The 25,219-nt window shown below is 38.1% G+C and overlaps 3 protein-coding genes across 3 annotated transcripts; 2 read left to right on the top strand and 1 right to left on the bottom strand.

Moving 5' to 3' along the window:
- The first annotated feature begins 4,074 nt into the window (after positions 1-4,074).
- LOC134647936 (exonuclease mut-7 homolog) lies at positions 4,075-6,990 on the top strand. The gene has a single exon (XM_063502320.1). The coding sequence runs from the start codon at positions 4,265-4,267 to the stop codon at positions 6,791-6,793; it is 2,529 nt and encodes an 842-aa protein (XP_063358390.1). The 5' UTR covers positions 4,075-4,264; the 3' UTR covers positions 6,794-6,990.
- An 8,224-nt stretch (positions 6,991-15,214) lies between these two features.
- LOC134648244 (geranylgeranyl transferase type-2 subunit alpha) lies at positions 15,215-23,195 on the bottom strand. Its single transcript, XM_063502731.1, has 10 exons — positions 23,184-23,195; positions 22,700-22,810; positions 22,064-22,179; positions 21,210-21,406; positions 20,380-20,541; positions 20,120-20,233; positions 18,137-18,363; positions 16,837-17,020; positions 15,861-16,186; positions 15,215-15,375 (listed from the first exon to the last, which is right to left on the bottom strand). The coding sequence occupies exons 1-10, from the start codon at positions 23,193-23,195 to the stop codon at positions 15,223-15,225; spliced, it is 1,602 nt and encodes a 533-aa protein (XP_063358801.1). The 3' UTR covers positions 15,215-15,222.
- Positions 23,196-23,671: 476 nt separating this feature from the next.
- LOC134647935 (protein abrupt-like) lies at positions 23,672-25,146 on the top strand. Its single transcript, XM_063502319.1, has 2 exons — positions 23,672-24,513; positions 24,609-25,146. Exons 1-2 carry the CDS (start codon positions 23,826-23,828, stop codon positions 24,860-24,862), a joined length of 942 nt encoding a protein of 313 aa, XP_063358389.1. The 5' UTR covers positions 23,672-23,825; the 3' UTR covers positions 24,863-25,146.
- Positions 25,147-25,219: the final 73 nt, after the last annotated feature.

The following is a 25,219-nucleotide window of genomic DNA, read 5'->3' as shown; positions in this document are numbered from 1 at the left end:
GGGTTACTAGTAGAGAAAATGGCTAAAGCCGTAACACACTACCGCACCGCACCGCGACCTTGGTGCGCCGCAGTCAGAGCGAAAAAGTGATGTTTACTTGATATTGATACTCAGTTTACATCACAGTATAAGAAGGCAGTGTGGGCCGTACCGCGACTGTGACCGCGCGCATTCGAGACAATTCGAGTACGCTGCACGCCGCTCGCATTTGCCTGCTCTTATTTATACCTCATTTAGGAATTGATAGAACATTTCATTATCCATACTATAATATTATAAATGCGAAAGTGTGTCTGTCTGTCTGTTATCTCTTCACGCTTAAACCGCTGAACCGACATAAGTAGTTGAAATTTGGTATGAAGATAGTTTGAGTCCCGGGGAAGGACATAGGATACTTTTTATCTCAGAACTCACCCCTTAAGGGGGTGGAAATTTGTATGGGCAATCAATAACAAAGTGACAACCCTAAGCGCCAACGCAAGAGTAGGTAAATAACTTGCCGAGCGGTCTTAGACTCACTACTGTTCTTAGTGTACTGTGGTTTACATTCTCGTGCGTGACGCGAGTGCAAACGGTGGGCTCGTGGCTCGTCTCGCGGCTCGGCTCGCGTGGTGGAGCGGTTTTTGGGCACGAGCAGTGGAGTCGATTTCGCTGTCTGTGTTCGCGGCGCGACTTCGCGGAGCGAACATATCGCGACGTTGACGTAAGACTCCACACTCGCACACTTCACGGTAAATTCGTAGTTTGGTTCGCGCCAAGATGGCGGAAAAGCATCAGCTGATCGAGTTTAACTGTCATTTATCTACGGCACCATACTTGCTGTGGCTATTTTTCCATTTTGTTTTGTTGTAAAACCGTTAATTATAGCCGCTTTATATAATATAACTAGCTGAGGTACCCGGCTTCGCTCAGAGAGTTGACATGTGATTGTGTAGTAGTTGTAAAAAAATCAAATGGCCCCCAATATTCCAGCATAATCCACAACATTCGAGAGTGTTCTGGAATATTCCGTAATGATCTGGGATATTCTCTAATATTCGACAACATTCCAGAATGTTCTGAAATGTTGTGGAATGCTCTCGAATAGTCTCGAATGCTCTGGACTATTATAGAAATGTCTAGAGGACGAATTAATTGCCCTTATATCTTCAAAAGCACCGCCTTTCAGGTAAAAACAGGAATACAAAAAAGGCTTTAAATAGTCCACAATGGTCTAGAACATTCTACAACATTTTAATGGTAGCTCCGCTCCGACCCTACAAAAAAGGCTTCAAATGGTCCAGAATATTCCAGAACATTCGAAACTGTTCTGCAATGTTCCACAATGATCTAGGTCCTATTAGGATGTTCTCGAACATTTGAAACCATTCCCGAATGTTCTGAAATTCTGTGGAATGCTCTCGAATACTCTTGAATATTCTGGACTGTTCTAGAAATGTCTAGCCTTCGAGAACCGAGACACCACATCAGGTACAAATTTTTGTAGGTATATATTTGACGATCTATTATGAACTTTCGTGTATTAAGTTAAGGTTCAAAATTCAAAAATAAAACGATTGCTTCTGGGTCTGGGTCTGGGCGAAACCTTCGGCCGTTATATTTTCAAACGCACTCGCTTCAGGTCAGTGGCGTAGCTAGAGGATATAGCGCCCGGGGCAGGCACCAAATTTTCGCCCCCCTCCAACGAAATGAACTAACGAAAGGTTACTTTTTACTTATGATTTAGAGTAGACAAATAAGTGTTTTTTTTTAGTCCATCGGTGGCTAACAAGCTTACGACTCACCTGATGGTAAGTGGTCACCGCATCCTATGGACGTCTACACTCCAGGGGCGTTACATGCGCGTTGCCGACCATTTTAAAACTTATACACTTCTTTTTTGGAGATCTCCTTAGACTTGAAGATTCAATATCCCTTGTAAGTTTGGGATCGTAGACTATTCTTAGCGCGCCTTTGGACTAATTTGAGGGGACCAAGGTGGCATCTAGGTGCTCCTGCCCATAGGTGACAGCAGTACTCATTATATGGGATCTGTCCATGGTCGTACGCAGCATTTTTTAAGGGGTGGGTCAGAAGTAGGGTAGGCTGGGGACGTTGTAACAGGCTACGGTTGAAACAGAGATTCTTAGCTTATGGTCAGAGACCAGGGTGGGACAACTGCCCCACCTTGCCCCACCGTGGGTACGCCTATGGATCTGTCTGCCCCAGAGTAAAGTATCGCCTCCCTTTATTGAGCACACCGAGTTTTTTGGATACGAGCACAGCCTACCCAGCAAGGTGGCTACGAAATTATTGGACGTCACTGATGGAGATGTCAACACCGAGGCTCCCAATACTCCCTGACATGGGAAGATGAAAAATGAGGTTTTCTTAGCGGTAAACGCGCAAAATTGAGCCTTGGTGGGATTGAATTGGACTAAATTCTCCCGATCCCACACCGAAACTCTGGATAGAATGCTCTCAATACCTGATACAGGTTTTTCACGGCATTCTAGTATCACAGAACGAGCGATGTTGGCACGGCATGTGTTATACAGGTTGGTCCAAACCTTGCCGCCCAAAAATTTTTTTTTGATTCCTCTCGCTGTGGGCTATCAGAATATGTATGTTAACCGACTTTTCGTAGTTTTCGAATTATGATTTTTATTTTTATTACTTTTAACTTTTGTTGAGAAATTCCGGGGTGAAGAAATTATTTATTAAAAAAAACTATTGAGCTTTTTTGAATATTTCTTTTTGTAACATAATCCTTCACAAACGGCGCAGTTGCTAAAAAAAATCAGCATCCCCACTTGGCTGAGTTGGGAAAAAAAGACAAACTTTTACGTTCAAGCATGTCAAGCTTAGATGTTGCCCTTACCTATAAATAAAAAATAAAAGCGATTTCAAGGACTTTTGGTTATTTTAGAAACTGCTAGACCCGTTTTTTTAAAAGGTCAAAAAAGTGATACTTAATAGTCATAATTTGTCAGAGTCGCCGGTCAAAGGAAGTGAGGTGGAAAGCTTCCAAATTAGTAATTCATTACAAAAATCCTGTTTTGTTATTTCTACTATTATTTTATGGGGTCACTTGCCCATCGCTATATCATGTTATCAGTGCAAATACCACGAACAATTATTGGAAGGCATAAAAGCAACGCAAAGCTTCACCCCGGAATTTCTTAACAAAAGTTAAAAGTTAAACTTGGAAACTACGAAAAATCGGCTAACATACATGGGGTATATTCTGAGTATTCTAAAAAAAATTTTTGACGTTAAGATTTGGTTGGACTACCCTTGTATACAGGGTGGCTAAAAAATAACTGCATTTCCGTTGCCAGGGAGGTTTTGGGATTATACTGAGCAATTTTTACTATGAGACCAACCCCTAAGTCGCGAAAAAAAAATTAGACTGTTTCCTACATTTTGGCTGGTCCATTTTCTATGGGAGGTCTTTTGCCCATTTTGGCGCCCCCCCTTGGACGGCGCCCGGGGCACGTGCCCCCCCCAGCCCCCCCCTAGTTACGCCACTGCTTCAGGTAAAAACGGGAAACTTCTTCATGGACGGGAGATAGAGGGCTACCACACCATATAACTTCCTTGATCATATCGGGGCTCATTTCTGGGTTTTAGCGGCACGCACATTGTACACCTTCTTTTATAATATATATTGATTAATATTTATCTTGCAACTGATGAGCCAAAATAGTGAGTAATGTGGAGTCTTGCTAGTTCGCGCCTCTTTTGACGCGGGCCGAAAAACGCACAAAAAACAGGGAACAATGCGCGAAGGCGTGAACAATCTGCGAAATCGACGCCACACTCGCGTTCGCGGTTTCGCGCACGAGTGTGGAGGGCCCTTTTGTGCAAAGCGTTTGCGGCATCGCTCCGCGATTCGAGGCCTCGTCGAATGCGACCGTTCCCACGATCTGTCGGCCTGTGTAGAGGCGCGGTCAGATCTGTGAAAAAACGGGGCGTCGGAAGCCGGCTTTACTGCTTTAAGTATCCAAAGAAGGCTCTTTCTTAAAAAAAAAGTCGTCAACATTGACAGATTGCAATGCAATGACATTTCGCCCATTACGGTGAGGGTGGTTGATAGAGTGTCAAAAACCTTAAAGTAGTTGGCGAATTTATTAATTTTGTTTTTATAAATATAATCTTGAAACGACAACTAAACGTGACCCAATGGTAAATACAAAATATGGCTGCAACTTCGCCTTGAAATAATAATAATAGTCGGGACAGATTTTGACGAGTACCTACGGACAAATAAATTTGCATCAACATGGATATAAATCAGCTTGTCAGCAAAAATCAGTCCATTAAGATAGTTCCATCGATAGAAGAAACTCTACAAAACCAAGGACTTGATGTAGATTTGGACGATAATACAATATTATGGTTGCATCAATTGAAAGAAACCTGGAAAACGTGGAAGAGGAGTCCTACCATTGAGCACCACATCGAATTATTTTTCAACTCCAGGGCCGATGCTTTTCGCGTAGCCCTGGTCTTCGTCATAAAATGCGAAGATTCAAAAGATTGTAAGACTAAAACATTACCCTATTTTATAATTGAGATTTTACATAAATGGTCAAGAGCAAACAATTTAGTACCTGAGAACTGTCTAAAACTGCCTGCATTCCACATAGCCATCAGGCAAAGGAACCAGAGCTTTCTGAGTCTTATGGCTAAAACATATCAATTATCAACCATCAAAGAAACCATATTGCCGATTGTAAGGGCAATGATCACAAATGATAATTGCAAGCAAGCATGCCAAGTTGTCATAGCACTAGAGTTGTTTGATGATATATCAGTTCAAGAATTACTATTCCCGTTGATTCTGCAAGACAAATCCAATATTATTGATGAATATCTTTCAGAGTGCCCTGCTCAAGTTGCACCACTTCTACAATTTTTGGATATGTTACTTGACAAAAATTTTAGCATTCGTGAATATGTTCAAAAATATATTGAAGAACATAACATTTGTAACATCAAATATGATAAAATACACTACAAGCCATTGGGTAAGCTGGTGGCAAGACTGTGCAATAAATTTAAGGTTCCAATTGAAACTTGCAAAAATCTTAGTAAAAATCGAACAACTGGAGGGCTGAGATATTTAATTCACCAAAAATATGAAGAAAATAATGTAAGCATGGCCGTTTGGGATGATTTAATCAAAGATTCACTTCGACAGAATGGTGACTCAGCACATGAGTTCATTGACATGCTTGTGGCATATGACAAGAATGAAGCTCTTAAATGGGCATCTTACTTGAACTTACAAGAGAATCTGTTGCCAGCTGCCTTGAGGGAAATGACTGTTCAAAGTGATGAAGCTGAACCTGAGAACTGGGACACAGATGTTAAGACTGAGATTACTCATCAGGAGTATTACAAGTTTACTTTGCCTGTAGAGCAAATTATTATGATAGATACAGGTGAAAAGTTTTATGACCTGATGATGAATGATTTAGCAGGATGTAGTCTACTAAGTATTGATTGTGAATGGAAACCATCATTTGGAGCCAAACAATCTCAAGTAGGGCTTATCCAAATAGCAACTGATAGAAATGTATACCTTATAGATAGTATCATACTGAATCAAAAACAATATTCCAGCTTTTGGCACACTTTTTACAAATCTCTCTTGGACAATGCTGAAATAATCAAGATTGGTTTTGGTCTCGAACAAGATTTGAGGGAAATGAAGGCATCAATAATTGGTTTGAGTAACATGAAGCTAAAAGGAGAAGGGCTACTGGATATTTGTATATTATGGAAGAACCTCATCAGTTGCGGATTAGTTTTGCCAAGCAACAGTGACAGTGCTGGAAACAGCCTGAGTTCCCTAGTCCAATCGTGCTTTGGGTTGCCGCTTGAAAAATCAGAGCAGTGCTCTAATTGGGAATTGCGACCATTGCGGGACACACAGATCCAATATGCTGCTCTGGATGCCCATGTCCTAATCCAGATATATTATTTCCTTCAGCAAAAGTGTTTGGAACAGAGAATAGATTTTGACGAAATATGCAATGAAGTATCACTGGAAAGAAAGAAAAAGTGTTCAAAGAAACTGAAAGTTGTAGAAAAAACTCAAATTTTTGTTCCATTAAAGTCAGTTAATGATGTAAAACTATTAATTGAACCTGAATTGTCAAACATAATGACATATTTAAGGTATTGTGGAATAGACACTATGCTGATTCCACCTACTTTATTATGGCATGATGTTATTAACTTAGCTATAAGTGAAGATCGTTTGGTTGTTACAGCTAAGTATAAGTGCACTCCCTTTGAGGAATTTCCACAAAGCTGTATATTTGACGCAGGTAAAGGTAATGTTAAAGAGCAACTTCAAATGCTCCTTGCTAATTGTAATGTAGGCATTAAGCAGAATGATATACTTAGTCGTTGTTTGTTATGTAATGGCAAAAGTTTGAAGAATTTGGCAGTTGATGAGGTATTTAACATTTGTAATGAGTATCAAGTTTCACAGGCTGTTCAAATTAACAGTAAGGCATATGACAATGACTATGATGAGGACGAAGAGTTTTATGATAGATTTAATAGTGATTCCGATTGTGATGAAGATTCCTTTCAACCAATGCATAAGCCGGTGCTGAAGGCAACTTGCCTCACTAGCAAGGGTGTGCCTGTTGATATAAGTAATGTTGAACAACTTTCTTCCTCTGGAAAACCTGCAGTATTGTGCGAGCTATGTGGCAAGTTATTTTGGGATGAAGATGAATGTTTAAAACCTGTTAGTGAACTAGTTTTAAGTATGACAAAACTCAGGATCTGAGAATAAATTTACCATGGTACAAATTTATATTAAAAGCAATACTGTTGTAAATTGTTTATTCATGCATTAATATATTGCCTATTATAATATGTGTATATAACATATTTTAGATAGATAATCAGTATAATCACTATATATTATACTTAAGCGTTAAAGCATATGATTCATGAATATTAATCAATTTAAATTAATAAGCTAATGTAATGTCTATGGTGAATCTCATTTGTTTGGTCCCAAAACATATGAAAAATTTACATGTATTATAGATTAAATGTATGTATGTATTATAGAGAGTCCTTTTAGGTATACCTATCCAAGTGCGGTTTTATAAGAAAATATAGACAAAGCATTGTTAATTTTATAAAAAATAAATAAACAATAATTAATTAATTATGTAGGTACTTACTTATATTTTCAGCTCTCCCATTGTCAAACAAACCAAACCATTTAGCTTACAGGTGTATATTTACAGGTCTGAAAAGTGAATTCTAGTATGATTTACATAGAATTTTCTTATTTAGAATCCATGTTACGGGTACCACGATAATTTTGCTTACGAAATGCCACTCTTCTAATACTTTTGAAAATGCTGAGTAAGCGATAATGACTAACTGAGAGAACTTAAGTGAAACTGTTACTGGAAATATTTAATTACTTGTCTAGCAAATTGGCAGAATAAATCCTTGAGCTTTTCACATTTGATTGAAATAGCTGCTATACAAGGCACAAACATTTAGTAAGCGACATTCTCGTGGAAGGCCCGTTTACAAAGTTTATAAGCTACCTACTTATGAAAGCCGTAAGCATTGTTGCTAATGAGTTTCAGTTTCAGACAACAATATGTATTAATATATAAAAATAAGCTATTAAATAATATGTTTAAGCATATTAATAAATGTTAATGTAAATCTTTGGTGTAACACTAAAAGCACAGGTAACTTGTTAAAATAATTGTTATATTTTAGTTTTAATACTTATACCTATGATTTGTATTGTATAAGTCGGAGTTGCGTATCTATAGTGATGAGTTACAAAATTAATTAACAAATTGATAACCACTCACATGCTTTTATGTGACTGGATAAGGTGCTAAATCGTTCAGCCACTTTTGAAGCGGAGTTTATTAAGTAGATACTAAAATAAAAATATAAATAAAGGTGTCTTAGGGTTAGCCCGTAAACGGAATGTGATCAAATTGCTATTTGGAGTTTTTCGCCTCATATATGCTTTTCCAATTATCTTTAAGTCGTGATAGTCTGTAGTGAATCGTTTAATTTGTTTTGGAACGTCCACAAATAGCTTTCGCTAAAAGAGGGTACCGCGCGCCTAATCGGCGGGTAGAGGAAAAAATGGAGCGGGGACCGGAGCGAAACAAAGAACGGTCACGGTGATCGGCAGATAAATAAATAATAACTCCGGATCACGGAGAAAATCGTTTAAAGCGAGTGCCAGTTACTGAGCCATAAAAGTGTGTGTGCGTGTACAAGAAAGGACACGGGCCTGTGGAGACGCCCTTTTTCCGATATAGCACGTTTTGACGTCCTACAAGACGTATTTTGATGATACGTAGCTGTCATCAAGATTCTTGACATTTTGTGGTTACGACAATTTACGGCGCAAGTGAGACTCCGGATGTCTAGACTGATTTCGTCATTACTAGCAAGCCGAGTACTGGCGCCGTGGTAGTGCGCTCGCTTCTCAAACGAGTGTACTCGGGTTCGATCCTGGGCAACAGCGAACTCCAAAATTGACTTTTTATTTTTGTTGTATATTTTTGTTAGTGTTTATTTTTATTTTCTTATTCTTTTAGTATTTTTGTATTTGCATGTTAGTCTTAAACTTTTACGCTTAGGTTTATTCGTTTCCTCGGTGATACTCTCATTGTGTTCTTTCGGATGAAATTTCATGTATCAGTGTTTTGATGTATAAATATTAGTTTTAAGCAGTGTCAAGATCTTTCTTTAATTACACCCCTCTCGTACCGAACCCGGATCATAACATTGGCGCCCAACGGGAATTAATGAAAGATTTTGCACACGTTTTGTAGTAAATTATCGAATTATTGTGTCATTGACCTTAGTAGGGTGACCATAAGTTTTAGGCATTTTTTTTCTTCAGTGTTTTTTTTTTGTTGCTGTGTGATTACAACCAATACTGATAGGTTCTTGGTGGGTATATGGTATAATATTAGTAGTAAATAGGTATTTAGTAAAAATGGATGCAGGAGATTTGTTAAAGGATGAACTTCAGTTCGAATTGGCTTGTAGAGGGGTGTTTGATATTGAGACAGTTATGCCAATGAGGAAAGTGCTTAGGGAAATGATGAGCGCAGAAAGGAAGTGTAGAGCTTCGATTAAACTTTCATCGCCAGCGGTTAGTGTAGACAACCCGGAGGTTGAATTAGCTGTGTGTCAGGGCAAATTTGTGGCGCTTTCACAGGCTGTAAACGAAATGTTGGACACTCCGGACAGGGTCTTACTTAAAAGAGTTACATCGCGTCTTTTGCATTTGAAAAACCGTGTGTCCTGGATTGTGCCCGCAAACGAACAGGGCCGGGAGCGCCTTGCGAAATTAAGTACCGACATCGAGGATATGTTGGAGAGCATTACTACCCTGGAGACAGATAGCCAGGAAGGCGACGTTACGTTATCTGACAAGGATAAGGAGGTTTTGCATCGGACGCTGGGTCAGGAAGCCATAGATTTGATTGCAAGATTGGAACGAGGTGAGGATAGCTCCAAGCCCCCAGAAATTAATTCGGGTGCCTCAAGCTCAGGTCCATCACAGGCCGAGCCTGAATCGAACGAGCAGAGGTCGGTAAGGCATTTAGCCGCCGCTCTTCAAGGAAGCGAGCCGCAGTCAGGTGAGATGTTGTCGGAACGTAACAGGCAGCAGGGCGAAGGAAGAATAGTAGCGGAACTGAGGGAGAAGCTAACGCTACAGTCGTCGCCGCTGAGTTATCCGGCGTACGGGCAAAGGTCGGTTCCTGAGGTGGAAGAAGAGTTTAGGGGCAGAAAACTGGTTCCTCTCAAAGATTGGGGGGTGAAATTTTCAGGCGATGGAAGTTTAAGCATCAACGCATTTATAGAACGGGTAGAAGAGCTTAGGGAAGCTAGGAATGCTAGGTATGAAGATTTATGGAGATATGCCATCGATTTATTTGAAGGTGATGCCCTCATTTGGTTCAGGGCTAATCGAAGTTATGCTCAGAATTGGGGAGATCTCAAGGACCTCCTCGTAGTAACATTCCAGAGGCCTTACTATCAGGACGAGTTACTAGAGGAAATAAAGAGGAGGACCCAAGGTAAGGAAGAGAATGTAACGGTTTATGTGTCAGTAATGCAAAATATGTTCAGAAGGCTACCAGAGGGGATCAGCGAGCAGCAAAAGATATCGATATTAATTAAGAACATACAGCCTTACTACCAACGAGCCGTATGCAGGGACAAGTTTGGTTCAGTGGTCGAGTTAGTGACCATATTGCGGGTTATAGAGCGCACCAAAACGAATTGTGACCTGTTTCAGGAACCGAAGACTTCGTCAAACACCTTAGAGCCAGACCTTGCGTATAAAGGGCAGGCGAGTTGCGAGATTAGTGCTGTGAACCAAAGGTTTCCTGTCAATCACGGTAGGAAGACATTCGGTGGTACGAGTACTGAAATGAAGTGTTGGAACTGTAGGACACCGGGGCATGGGTTTAGAAATTGTAAGTTGCCATCTCAAAGGTTATTTTGTTACAAGTGTGGTAAATTTGGCCAAACCACAAAAAATTGTCCCTCATGTGGCAAATCGGGAAACGGAAAGACGGAAGACGTGAATTCTGCCGAATGTCTTCCCCAGAAGTAGATCTCAGTAAGGAGGGAAGAGATGAATGGCAGAAGTGGCTTAACACACTATCTTGTTATTTTGCCACAGGAGAGATATGCAGCTTCACGAAGAAACCCAACGACAATCGGCTTTACGCAAAAATTTCAATTTTAGGAAAAGAGTTCTTAGGCATGCTTGACACTGGCGCAACCGTGTCGGTTGTTTCGGAAAATATGAGTTCAAGATTACTTGCAATGGGATTGTCGGCACAAAAGGTACCTGGCTTTGAAGTGACTACAATAGATAACACACCCCATATAATAGATTCTAGCTATTACTTGCCGATAGAATTCTGCCAAATCTACAAGGTCGTGAAGTTTCATGTATTGAAGGAAACAAAACATGACATTATACTAGGCATGAATTTTTATGACATGTTTAATTTAAGTACCCGAATAGGCACTGGTAATCACACTTGTAGTGAAGTTCATCTGCTAGATAAAGGCGCAGAGATATTGGAGCTGAGCACGACGAGAGCTGTGATTTCACGACGTGAACTGAGTGAAAGCCAAACACGGTCATTAGACGAACTGGTTGCCCGTATGCAAGAAACCATTGGTTCGGGGTTGGGCCGTACAGATTGGATAGAGCATAAAATAGATACTGAAGGTAAAAATGCTGTTAGTCAGAGGCAATACCCATTTTCTCCACAAATCATGGAAGAGTTAGTGAAGGAAATTGAAGAGATGCTCAGATTGGATGTAATAGAGCCCTCATACAGTTCGTGGCGTTCGCCGGTTTTGCTAGTCAAGAATTCCTCGGGCAAAAATCGGTTATGTTTGGATAGTAGGCAGCTTAATAGGCTCACAAAGAGGGACACATACCCGTTGCCGCGGGTCACGACAATTTTGGACAGTCTGAAAAACGCGCATTATTTGTCAACGCTCGATTTGAGGTCCGCTTTTTGGCAGATACCACTTGACGATGCCAGTAAAGAGAAGACAGCTTTTGGACTACCAGGAAAAGGCTTGTATCAATTTAAGGTGATGCCATTTGGATTGATAAATGCCAGCCAAACACAACAAAGGTTTATGGATAAGCTATTTCCACCTCAGTATGAAGGCAAAGTTTTCACGTATTTGGACGACATAGTCATATGTACGCAGACATTTGAAGATCACATTGCGACACTGAATGGGGTCCTTGAGCAGTTAGCCAAAGCAGGTCTCACTGTAAACATTGAGAAATGTCAGTTTGCACGGGCCTCTCTTAAATATTTGGGTTATATTGTTGACAAAGAGGGATTGCGTACGGACCCGAATAAAGTAAGCGCAATAATTGATTACCCAAGGCCACGGACGTTCACAGATTTGAAACGCTTTTTGGGCTTAGCAAGCTGGTATAGGCGATTTGTAGAAAATTTTGCCATGGTAGCAGCGCCGCTGCATGAGCTCACAAAAGGAGGTAAAAAAGGTAGTAAAATCCAATGGACAAAAGAAGCTGAAAAATCGTTCAGTGATTTGAAGACTGCACTAACGTCAGCACCAGTACTGAGTTGCCCGGATTATTCTGCGGAATTTATTATTCAATGTGACGCTTCTAGTAGAGGCACAGGGGCTGTTCTTACCCAAGTGAAAGATGGAGTAGAGAAGCCGGTAGCATTTGCAAGCACAAAGCTGTCAGAAAGAGAAGCAAAGTACTCTACCTCGAAAAGAGAGCTATTGAGTGTCATTCATGCTATTGATCATTTTCGGCCGTATGTGGAAGGTACACATTTTAAAGTTATTACAGATCACAGCGCTCTACAGTGGTTATACAAGTCCAAAGACCCCCATGGTAGGCTGGCCAGATGGGCAATGAAGTTACAGCAGTTCGACTATGAAATTGTCTACCGGAAAGGCAAAGATACCAGATGCACTGTCTAGGGCCATAAACGTTGAGGAAATAAATCTAATTGATATTAAACTGGAGGACAAAGACGAGTGGTATAAAGAAATAGAGTCTAATGTGAAAGAAGGGAAAGAAGGAGCAGACTGGTCGTTAAATAGTGGCACGCTTTGGAAATATTTAAAACTTGATCAATTCCCGGACGAGTGTGATTCTTGGAAAATGGTGATTCCAGGGAAACTTAGAGAGCAAGTACTAAAAGAATGTCACGATGATCCAACGGCAGGCCACTTCGGAGTAAAGAAGACAGTTAATAGGGTTAGACAAAGGTATTATTGGCCTTCGTTGATAAGAGATGTAAAAGAATATGTTAGGAAGTGTGAGACTTGTGCGAAGCAGAAACCTTCTCAATTAGCTCCGCAGGGGCTGATGGGTAAGCACAGAGAGGCTACCGAACCCTTTCAGGTCATATCTATGGACCTTATGGGGCCATTTCCTCGATCAAAAACAGGGAACACGATGCTATTGGTGGTGTCCTGTTGGTTCAGTAAGTTCGTTCTGCTTTTTCCTCTACGGAATGGCAAGGCATCTAATATAACCAGGGTTATTGAGGAGCAAGTGTTTTTAGTGTTTGGTAAGCCCCAGGCCATCATATGCGATAATGGCAAACAGTTTGTTGCAGCTGAATTTAAGGAAATGGTTGGAAGCTATGGTACTAAATTATGGTATACTCCGTACTACCACCCCCAAGCCAATCCTACCGAGAGAGTCAATCGTGTCGTTGGAACAGCTATCGCATCCTTCATACAGGATAACCATAGAGATTGGGACAAACACATTCCTCACATTGGTTATGCCATAAGAACCGCGGTACATGAGGTTACCGGCAGGACACCCTCTTATTTATTTTTTGGGCGGGAAACTGCATGTCACGGGAAGAACGTGCAAGCTGTAGAGCCAGATACGCCTTTAAGTTTTGACAGGTCCAAGTATGAAGACAGGTTAGAAAAGAGAAAGGAAATTTATGAAGATGTCAGAAAGAGACTGCGAAAGGCATACGAGGTTAACAGCGGTCACTACAACAGGCGAAGGCGTATATGTACCTTTGATTTGGGAGACGTGGTTATGAAGAAAGCGAAAATTTTGTCAAATGCTAGTAAAAACTTTATGGCAAAACTAGCTCCGAAATATGAGAAAGCCGTCATATCAGAAAAGATATCAGAAAACGTTTACAAGCTTAAGAGCTTGCGAGGAAAAGATTTAGGGAAGTGGCACGTGTGTGATTTAAAACGAGCTGTATGCTGCATTAACGAATCCGGTTCGGATTCTTTTTCTGGAGAGGGGATAATGTAGTGAATCGTTTAATTTGTTTTGGAACGTCCACAAATAGCTTTCGCTAAAAGAGGGTACCGCGCGCCTAATCGGCGGGTAGAGGAAAAAATGGAGCGGGGACCGGAGCGAAACAAAGAACGGTCACGGTGATCGGCAGATAAATAAATAATAACTCCGGATCACGGAGAAAATCGTTTAAAGCGAGTGCCAGTTACTGAGCCATAAAAGTGTGTGTGCGTGTACAAGAAAGGACACGGGCCTGTGGAGACGCCCTTTTTCCGATATAGCACGTTTTGACGTCCTACAAGACGTATTTTGATGATACGTAGCTGTCATCAAGATTCTTGACATTTTGTGGTTACGACAATTTACGGCGCAAGTGAGACTCCGGATGTCTAGACTGATTTCGTCATTACTAGCAAGCCGAGTACTGGCGCCGTGGTAGTGCGCTCGCTTCTCAAACGAGTGTACTCGGGTTCGATCCTGGGCAACAGCGAACTCCAAAATTGACTTTTTATTTTTGTTGTATATTTTTGTTAGTGTTTATTTTTATTTTCTTATTCTTTTAGTATTTTTGTATTTGCATGTTAGTCTTAAACTTTTACGCTTAGGTTTATTCGTTTCCTCGGTGATACTCTCATTGTGTTCTTTCGGATGAAATTTCATGTATCAGTGTTTTGATGTATAAATATTAGTTTTAAGCAGTGTCAAGATCTTTCTTTAATTACACCCCTCTCGTACCGAACCCGGATCATCACAAGTCGTATATAGTAGGTACCTACCTACGTTCATAGCAATTCATTTTATTTTATGTTAAAATTCAACTAGTTAAAAGCAGTTGGACGAAACGTTTCGTTCGTTGACGAGCGATAGTTCGTTGAATCAACGACCACCACTAGTCTTATGATGAGTTGAATAACGAATAACATTGCTTTCAAATCAACTTGCCCAATAGCAATAATATTTTCCTATCGGAATAACCCCAGTACACCTTACATACATGTTGTAATGCATAAATCAGTTACGCAACCCTGACATATTAAATAGACTGTATTCTTTTTAGCGATTTTATTAACATAGCAACATTAAATTGCTGCATCGTATATTAAGGACAACAGTGTTCATTTAGATTTATGTGAAACAAATGTAACTAGAATGTTAACATACTTATATACTGAAAATGAATTAAAGATTTAAATGTACCTTTATTTTTAGTTTGATCAATATCACCACCAACAAACAATCCTTTATAGTACCTATCTATTTACATGATATCTCATTACCTACTTAAAAGTTTAGCTTAGAAAATACAGTATAATATTTATTAATTAGGTGAATCCCTGCACAAAATGTTTATATAAAATTACATTTTGCATTGTAAACAATCTCTATCTACCAATAATTTAAATAAATATCTCGCAGCTGCAGTTTTTCTTGATTAAACTAAGCTTTTCATTTTTATCCAAATCGTGATTGCCTTCTAAATGCAGCTCCTTCAAATCCAGGGTCGGAAAACCTTTTAGTGTTGTCAATTGGTTGTTAGCTAAATTTAATACCTGAAAGAAGTAAATGTTTGTATGAGCAGGAATGTTGCACGTTTTAAAATGAAAATAGACGACCTAAGACGGTTAGCACATGAGTGCTCGAATTTTGATGCATTAGCTGTTTAGATAAGAGTCAGACCAAGCTATCTCGGCAGCGATTTTGATAGCACTTCTATGTAATATGACGTTTAAAATTACAAATACAGAGTCTGTGCTATCACAATCGCTGCCGAGTTAGCTTGGTCTGACTCTAGGCAGATTGGTAAGATTAATACTTAGGTAGGTACAGTCAGCAGCAGAAGTTGCTAAGCGGGCGAGGTGATCAAAATTACCTTGACACGCTCTTATTCACTTAACAATAATGTCGCGTCAAGTTAATTTTGAACACCTCGCCCGCTTAGCAACTTCTGCTGCTGACTGCACCTATGCTATGCCACTAGCTATTTTCTTAAAATCAATTAACTTAACAAGCTTATTAGCTCCTAAACTCAACTCACCTTACAATGTTGAAGAACCACTAGCGATGGCAAAATGTTAGACGTCAGATTCTGATTAGACAAATCCACCACTTTGCAATAACTGTAATACTGGAGATACGGCAAGCTTATTATCTTATTATGAAACTTCACTTCACACTTATTGTCATTCGTTTTGTAATCAAACAATAGTTTTGCTTCGATGCTCCATTTTGTAATCAAGTCGTCATAATAACCAGATCGTAACTTGTCTATTTTCTTAAGTTCTTGAAGATTTTTGATGGCTTCATCATGGTAGAGTTCAGCGTTGATACAATATAGGAAGACTGTGGTGGTTAGAAGAGTCCCTGGAATAAACAAATAGTTCATTAGTACTATTTTTTACGTAGGTATTTTGTTTATTGTCCTACTACCAGGCGTGTCTCACACCGCGATTTCGTCGCTTTGCTACAGGTAGCTAAAAGTACATCCGTTCGGCCCCAACTTTGAGGAAAGCCATAAGCCGCGCGTGGCGCTGTCGCCACCTAGCGGCCATATCTGTCCTGATCGTAACATACGCGTTTTGTTAGAGAGTGAGTCTTCTGTACCTAGTACATACTATTATTTATTCTGTGATAATATGCACTAACATGTAAGAGTAATAAGAGAGACATAAAGCGTTTCGTTGTCGTAGCGCAAAAAATTGGCATCTTAGCTAGGCCCCCAGAAACTCAGCTTTTATATTCCAGATACAAAAATTATATATGTATAGGTAAGGTGTATTCGGGAAATTCCGTCTGCTTCAAAATGTATCTTATTACGGAAATCACCCATAAACTCCATCATAACCGGCCCTAGTAGCACGGTCGCATTTTTATCGTTTGTCACCATGCCTGTCACGTTCTAACAAGTATGTAAGTGCGAAAGTGACGGGCATAGTGATAGTCGATAAAACTGGAACCGTGCTGAGCCCGCTGGGCTGTTAAATTTGTCAAAAGAAATTAGGAATAATACTAACATTTATTATCAGGCTCCATTTCCAGCAGTTGTCGACACGCTACGAGTTGGTTGTTCAGTTCTTCAATCACAGGTTTAGAATACTGCTTCTGAAAGCTGATTTCGTTTTTGCCGATGTATTCACATTTATCGGCTTTAACGCATTTTATTATTTGTTTTTCGTTAGTATCCCGTTCATATTCTACCTGGAAAATAAATTACGTTACATGTTACATTAGGTATAGGAAATATAAAAAAACCGGCCAAGTGCGAGTCGGACTCGCGCACGGAGGGTTCCGCACCATCAACAAAAAATAGAGCAAAACAGGCAAAAAAAACAAGCAAAAAAACGGTCACCCATGCAAGTACTGACCCCGCCCGACGTTGCTTAACTTCGGTCAAAAATCACGTTTGTTGTATGGGAGCCCCACGTAAATCTTTATTTTATTCTGTTTTTAGTATTTGTTGTTATAGCGGCAACAGAAATAAGTACATCATCTGTGAAAATTTCAACTGTCTAGCTATCACGGTTCGTGAGATACAGCCTGGTGACAGACGGACGGACGGACGGACAGCGGAGTCTTAGTAATAGGGTCCCGTTTTTACCCTTTGGGTACGGAACCCTAAAAACAAAATAAGTATGTTATTACTTTTTCTTAATTAGCGACCCGCCCCGGCTTCGCACGGGTTTACAAATTAGACATAAACCTTCCTCTTGAATCACTCTATCTATTAAAAACGTTTGAAGGGGCTCACGGGCCTTTTAAACATTAGACATAACATAAGGACCATCAGAGGTTTCCTTCCACTGAATGAATTGGAATTAACAAATTAATTAATGACAAAAAGACGAAATTAAAAACGTCCCTTACACATGACGCGATGGTTTCTATTGCATAAGAAATCACAAATCAATATTCAATATTACAATCCATTAAGATTAAGATAGAGAAATATAGTAAGACAAGAGTGCTCACTCCATACATCAGTTTTGGTACCAAAAAGACTATTATTTTCAGTGTCGACATCTAGCATCGTGTAGCGGAATAATCAGTACTGCTACTTGACAATAGATGTAGCAGTACTGATAATTCCGCTACTCGATGCTAGATGTCGACACTGAAAATAATAGTATTTTTGGTACCAACACTGAAGTATGGAGTAAGCAATCTATGTATTTTTTTCTTTATGACAGAGTCAAGCGGTCAAACAATGACATGATAAGATGATTTCTTTTGAAAGAGAGCTCTATTAACACTTCTATATATCACAATCCATTGTGTGGGTACTTCTTTCTTAAACATTTAGTTAAATATACTGACCCTGATATCCAAATCATCATTGATTTCTCTGTTATGTCTGAGTATCCATAAAAGATCGTACTGATTGCCAGTACAAGACACCCATTCGCCTTCCAAAGGAATCTCGTTGATATATAAGTTGGTCCTAGATCTCACTATGTCTAAGGGCACGTGGTTGCTGAATGCTATGGTAGCCTTCGATGGTTTCACAGCACAGACAACCGGATTTATTGTTGTTTTTACTGCACCTAAAATATGTTTTAAAAAAATGTAAGACATTTATGATTATCTTTGTGTAGGAGTTTTATTAAAGTAGATAAAAATAGATCCGATATTTATGTGCTACCTTAGTATACTCAATACTCAATCATTTATTTGTATTGTTCAGTCAATAACATCTTACTCTATCTCTATGTAAGGTACATATATGTGTCTCTATGTCTGCAGACACATCTATGCCCACTCTGTCTTATTTACTTTATTACATTTGTGCCAATTTTTAATTGAATTTCGACATTCATTCCATAGCAGCCAGTTTAAATTTTTAATACTACTAGCATTTGCCGTACAACATGATGGTCGTGAGATTGAATCTCAGTCCTAAGGGTAATAATTTGCGTGATGGAGATGGCCTGTTTCATAATTTATTTATTTATTTATTTAAACCTTTGGGAAACAAACAGGCAAAAACAACACACATAGTAAATCAGATAACACATTCACAAGCCACACAGTTTCCACTAATGAATAATAACAGTTATGCTGCTCAGAAGCTAACATTAATACAATTTAAACTTAAACCTATTTTAACATTAATAGAATTTACAACATGCAAAACTCAAATACCTAACTTGAATTGTTGAAAAAACACACATAACAACAACATGTAAACGTTGGCAAGTATGATGTAATATAATTACTAATGGATATTATTTTTATTATTAACTGTACTTTTTATTGCAGAAACAAACTGTTGTAATGATAAATGAAATATTTCTATATCAGCAAATTTTTCATTATAAGTTCTACACGCTCTAGCTAAGAAACTATTTCTTGCATACGTAGTGCGCCCAAAGTCAATTGCAAAAAGGTTTGTGGAGCGAGTTCGCCGATTAGGACATCGAATCGAAATCTTAGATAAAAGATTAGGTGAATCAATAAGGCCATGTAAGATTTTGAACAAAAATATCTGATCTCGAATTTCTCTACGTGTTTGAAGAGACTCTAAATTGTTAGTGCTAAAAGATTTAAATTTATATTTCATTGTTCTAATAAATTTGTTTTGAATTTTTTCAATTGTATGAATGTGAACATTAAAATGAGGATTCCAGACTGTAGTCGCGTATTCTAAGTTTGACCTAACAAATGCGTTAAATAGAAGTTGCAGAGTCTTAGGGTTTGTAAAATCCTTGCTTTGGCGGAAAATGAATCCCATCATTCTGTATGCTTTCGTAGAAATTTTGTCAATATGTGAAATAAATTGTAGTTCACTATCGAGATTTATACCCAGATCCTTCACTTCAGACACAACCCTTAAAATTTTGTTGTTTAAAGAATAATTATACTCTATCTTATTGCGTTTTCTTGTAAACGTAATAGCACAGCATTTCTCGACATTCAAGTACAGTTCATTTACAGAACAATATAAAGTTAGTCTATCAAGATCAGCTTGAAGTTTCGTGCAATCATCTCTATTCTTTATAATAGTATATATTTTAGTATCGTCGGCATATAATAATAAATCAGAAAATTTGAAACAATCAACAACGTCATTAATGTAAATATTGAATAATAATGGACCCAAATGGGATCCCTGAGGTACGCCTGAAGATACGGGAACAAAGCTAGAAGTGTACCCCTTTATAGCAACTGCTTGTGTTCTGTCGCGATAATACCTTAATATAAGACTTTTGTATATCAGTGATTTAAGTAAGTTGAAGAACATAGTTGAGGGACGTGTCCTGTTTTGTAGCCACATTTTATTTTGTAACTAGTATACTTTACCTAATAACCACCTCTGATAGAACCAAGCACTAGTATCATCAGGATCAGTAAAAGCTGCACTTTGAACTAGTTTCAATTCATGCTTGTGGTGGCCATCTTCAATGGGTCTCCCACCTGTAATTAGTTGATAAGCATTTTGTTAAATATCCAGAAAAAGAATTAAATTATATTAAGGTCTAAGTGGGTAATTCCGAGTCACTTCCGAGTGTCACGGTAGTTAATTCCTAATCACCTGACACTTAAAGTAATAATTTACAAACCTTCCAAATCAGGATACAATTCAACTAACATCTTACTCCGGTAGTGCCAGGCAGAATAGTTTGAAAAGTTGTCATGTATTTTCTCAGTTGTAAAATCAAATTCTTCTTTTAGTGACGGCTTGCATTGAGACACTACAAATCTTCTATAGTCCCAGGTATGAACTGAAAACATAATTTTTTTTAGGAATGAAGTCTCGGCCTCGCAACACAAACTTATCAATTTCACTTTGTGTTTTATGATTGCTCCTTCTATAACGACTCAGTTGACGCACAGCCAAGCTACGCAAATTGAAAACCTTTTTGTGGCTCATATCGGAAATTACCATGTACCTAGTAATGATACATCTAAAAAAGGTTTCATTATTCGATGGTTATTACTAAAAAAACCGGCCAAGTGCGAGTCGCACTCGCGCACGAAGGGTTCCGCACCATCAACAAAAAATAGAGCAAAACAAGCCAAAAACGGTCACCCATCCAAGTACTGACCCCGCCCGACGTTGCTTAACATCGGTCAAAAATCACGTTTGTTGTATGGGAGCCCCACTTAAATCTTTATTTTATTCTGTTTTTAGTATTTGTTGTTACACCGGCAACAGAAATACATCATCTGTGGAAATTTCAACTGTCTAGCTATCACGGTTCGTGAGATACAGCCTGGTGACAGACGGACGGACGGACGGACGGACGGACGGACGGACGGACGGATGGACAGCGGAGTCTTAGTAATAGGGTACCGTTTTTACCCTTTGGGTACGGAACCCTAAAAAATATGTTTCAATCCCAAAAATGGGGAGTAATCGTGATTTAAAATACTCTGTAAAATATCTTACAATTTCTTTCATCAAACTTTAGATATTTATTACAAACATCTAACTCCCTTTGCCAATCTGGGTCAGATCTTGTAGTGAGCACCCATTCTCTTTGGTGCCATGCACAGTATGACTTGGGATTTATTTTCAAGCAATACTCTGTTAGTTGCAGCTCATCATCATATAGTTTGGATAAATCTTCACTCTCTCCATTTTGCCTGTAAATAATTTAATTACATTTAGACAAACCTAAATTAAAGTCTGCTTATAAATGAAAGTTAGATTAAGATAAAACATCTTTGTTATGTGCTCAAGACATGTCAACTGTAGAAATTGCAACAAATTATTACCATTATTTAGTTCCTTGTAATGTGCATAGGAATATTTTTATACTAGTGATTTATGCTAACTCGTGTTTTGTGAGGTTGACATCTTAGTAGGTTGTCCTATCCTAGCAGCTTAATTAAAAACACCCTAAATAATACAAATTAATATACATACTTTAATATTACGATTGTCATTGTAACCAACTACAAAATACTACATAACTGTGATACACATAACATATATTAAATTTTCGTTTGCATTCTAAGTAGCCTAAGTAGGTATTCAATTACAATAGTTATAAAACATATTATTAATATTAACTGTTTATTTAGTTTAGTGTTTTCTAGAACCTATAATAGGCCAACTAATCTGCCTTTTTTTGCCAACTAAGCTCCCTACCTTAAATGTAACTTTTACTTGTTGTTATTTTAGTTGTGTTATTGAAATAAACAAATTTTATTATTAAAAAAAAAAAAAAACTAAAGCTACAAATAAAGCTGGATACTCTACTTTCTGGGTGAGTCAGTACATGCGTTTTAAATACTTACCTAAATTGTATAATAATCTCTCTCCTTATATTCCATAGTGTGTAAACGTCAGGGTTTGAAGACAAAACTTTTCCTGTGAGGTCCAGTAGTTCTTTATCCAGCTCATTTTGTTTTCTCTGTAAATGATTAAACAAATTTGTAAGTCTTAAATGTTAAATAAACTAAAATTTTACTGCCTAGTTTCCACTGTAACAATTTAATAATGCAAAATTTAAGCTACCAGACAACAGACAAATTGGTCAAGCTTGCAGAACTTAAATAATAAGAGGCATCAATGTAAAATAACAATCTTTTATCCGGATTATCATCTGCAAGATTTTTATTTTATAAATTCACCCAATTAGTAATTAAATGAGTAACTTAATGTATCTTTGTACTTTTATAAAATTAATTATATAAATAAAATAATAGCAGTAAAAACTTCAATTAAGTTGGTCTATTTTTCTGCTTTACATTTTCGCAAATCACTTTGAAGGAACTCTTAGTTGAAGAAGAGATTTCAAAATTTGGTGGACTATCAATATTGCCCGACCGTCCAGATTGCAGCAATCACCTGATTAGCAAGGGTCCGGATTTGCGAGCCTCTACTGTATGATCAACATTAATTATCTGGTGTAAAATTTATAATTCACTTACCTTGAATTGAATTGTTTGCATAGCATGTTTAAACACTTTTAACTTCTCTTGGCGTTCCTTTTCTTTCCTAGCTTTTTCCTCCTCTGAGGTACGGACCTTCACTCTGCCATGCTAAAAAAATTAAACAGTTTATGAAGCCACAGTTAGTCTATGAACATGTATAAAAACTGTGCCCTGTTAAAACGGGTTTGTTAAATGATAGATTACAAAAACCGAATTCAGGGAACTTTTACAGCAGGCAATTTAAGGCATTAGAAGAATTGTTCACAAATTGCATCAGAGGTATTAAATATTACTCACCATTTTTTTAAAGGAGTTATCTACAAAAAAATGATTGTGGAATGTGATAGTACAATACTCCGAAAAGTACTGCAGTTAAATAAAACAAATATTAATTCATGGGGTCATGAACCACGGAACCGCGGTTAAACACAAATTATTGATAATAACAGATAATAATGAACATTAAAAGGAAAGGACGAACATCATCATCCATAGAATGCTGGAATTGCTGGATGAGCTAAAGTCTATTTTTTTATTCGGTAGACTGAAATGACATTTAATAGTATGAAATGACATTTCATGTTCATACAATTAACTGTCATTTCAGTCTACGGAATAAAAAAATAGACTTTAGTTCATGTGGACATATGTCATGACAAATCACAGTCGTATTTTCATGCTATAATTACAAGCTTGCCGAGTAAAGCTCACAACACACTCGCGTTCGGGGCTTCGCGCCGCGATTCGCGCACGAGTGTAGATGGGGATTCAGGTTCAAGTACGCATGTGTGGAAGAAATAGGCCTAACAATGCGTAAAATAAAACCTCATATAGAATAATAAAATATAGGATGTATAAAAGAGAGGCAAACTTCGAAATTTGTTAATTTATAAAACGAGACCCTGATTCTCTAAGTACCATTCGGACCCCTGAAGAAATAATTAGAAAAATCTATGCAAGAATTGTCAAAACTGACAAGTTTTTCTGATTACCGTTTTCGTTGATTATTCATGGGATTGGCTGATTGGTTTTGTTGTTATCTTTCTATTCAGTTCGTAATCAATTTTAATTAGTGTTTTGTGTCAGAACTTATCACCATCCTTTGATTTTTACCAGAAGTAACATGAATAATGCCCCGCAGTTGTCCTTACGCTGGAATAACTATGTTTCCCACGTCACTGAAGCGTTCAACGTGTTGCGATTTGAGAACGACTTGGTGGACGTTACCTTGTGTTGTGATGGAGGTAAAATTAAGGCCCACAAGATGTTACTTTCGGCGTGCAGCAACTACTTCAGACAGGTTTTTAAAGAGACCCCTTGTCAACACCCTGTGATCATATTTAGGAACGTGAAGTTTGAGGATCTTAACGCTATAGTGAACTTCATGTATCACGGGGAGGTTAATATCTTGCAGGAGCAATTGGAATCGTTTCTTATGACTGCTGAGCTTTTGGAAGTGAAAGGTTTGACGGATAATGTAGAAGATGAACCATCCAAAGCTTTGTTCAGGATAACTGATAACACTTCACTAGATTTGAGTGCTAAATCTAGATTTACCGAGGAGCTGCCTGTTCAGAATGACGAGCCTATTAACCTAGCAACAATGCAGACTGTTAGAGAGGTTTACATTCCACAAGTTACTCCAATGAGAATTATACAAGAGCCTGAAGTGGAGAATGAGCCACAAGAGAAAATTAAACCCGATGAGGCTGTAAGTGTGCAACAGAAAATTGGACAGAATTCCAGTGAGGATATGCAAGTTGACAATCAATCAACATCGGCAGAAGATTTATCAGATAAAAACAGTTCAGGTGAGTTGATAATGATATCACAAACCATTTAAATGATTAAACAAATGGTGTGATATGATTATGGGTGTCTAATATGTGTTCTTATCTTGTTACAGAATCTGAATTGGCTAAATTCCGTTGTCAATTATGCCCAAAAGGATTTAAGCATCCAACATCACTGACCCTACACAAAGATTCTCACGCCGGAAAAACTCAGTGTCCAGTTTGCCATCGGTCATTTTCCAGATCATATGATATGAGGAGCCATCTCCAGAGAATACATCAAGGAAAACAATTGACAATCAAGGAAATCAGATATAAAAATTCTACAGAAACAGTTGCTCCTAAACAGTATACCCACCATGTATAGTTATACCCATATGCAAAATTACAAATATATCATTGTTTTAATGGTAGCCGTAGCCTTGTTACTGCCTTATTTTTAAACTATTTTATATTAATGTACAAGGTACATTATGCCTTTGAAAAAAATATTGTTGACATTCAGAGTTATTATTAAAAATTAAGAATTATCAATTTATCATGCATATTTAAAGAATGTATTTTATGTCACAAAATTTTGCTCAGTGCTTTAGCCTTTGCTATTTTTGTACTAGTCTATAAAACTGTTTTATAATAAACTTGTTTCTATTATTTTTTGTTTTATTGACAAATGCTGTTATATCAAGAAAAAGTATGACTGTCATTGAAATGGCATTACAACCAT

The sequence above is a fragment of the Cydia amplana genome, chromosome 5 (assembly GCF_948474715.1).
Source record: "Cydia amplana chromosome 5, ilCydAmpl1.1, whole genome shotgun sequence".
NCBI lineage: Eukaryota > Metazoa > Arthropoda > Insecta > Lepidoptera > Tortricidae > Cydia > Cydia amplana.
The sequence above is the reverse complement of the archived record's forward strand: the minus strand, read 5'-3'. Positions and strand labels throughout refer to the sequence as shown.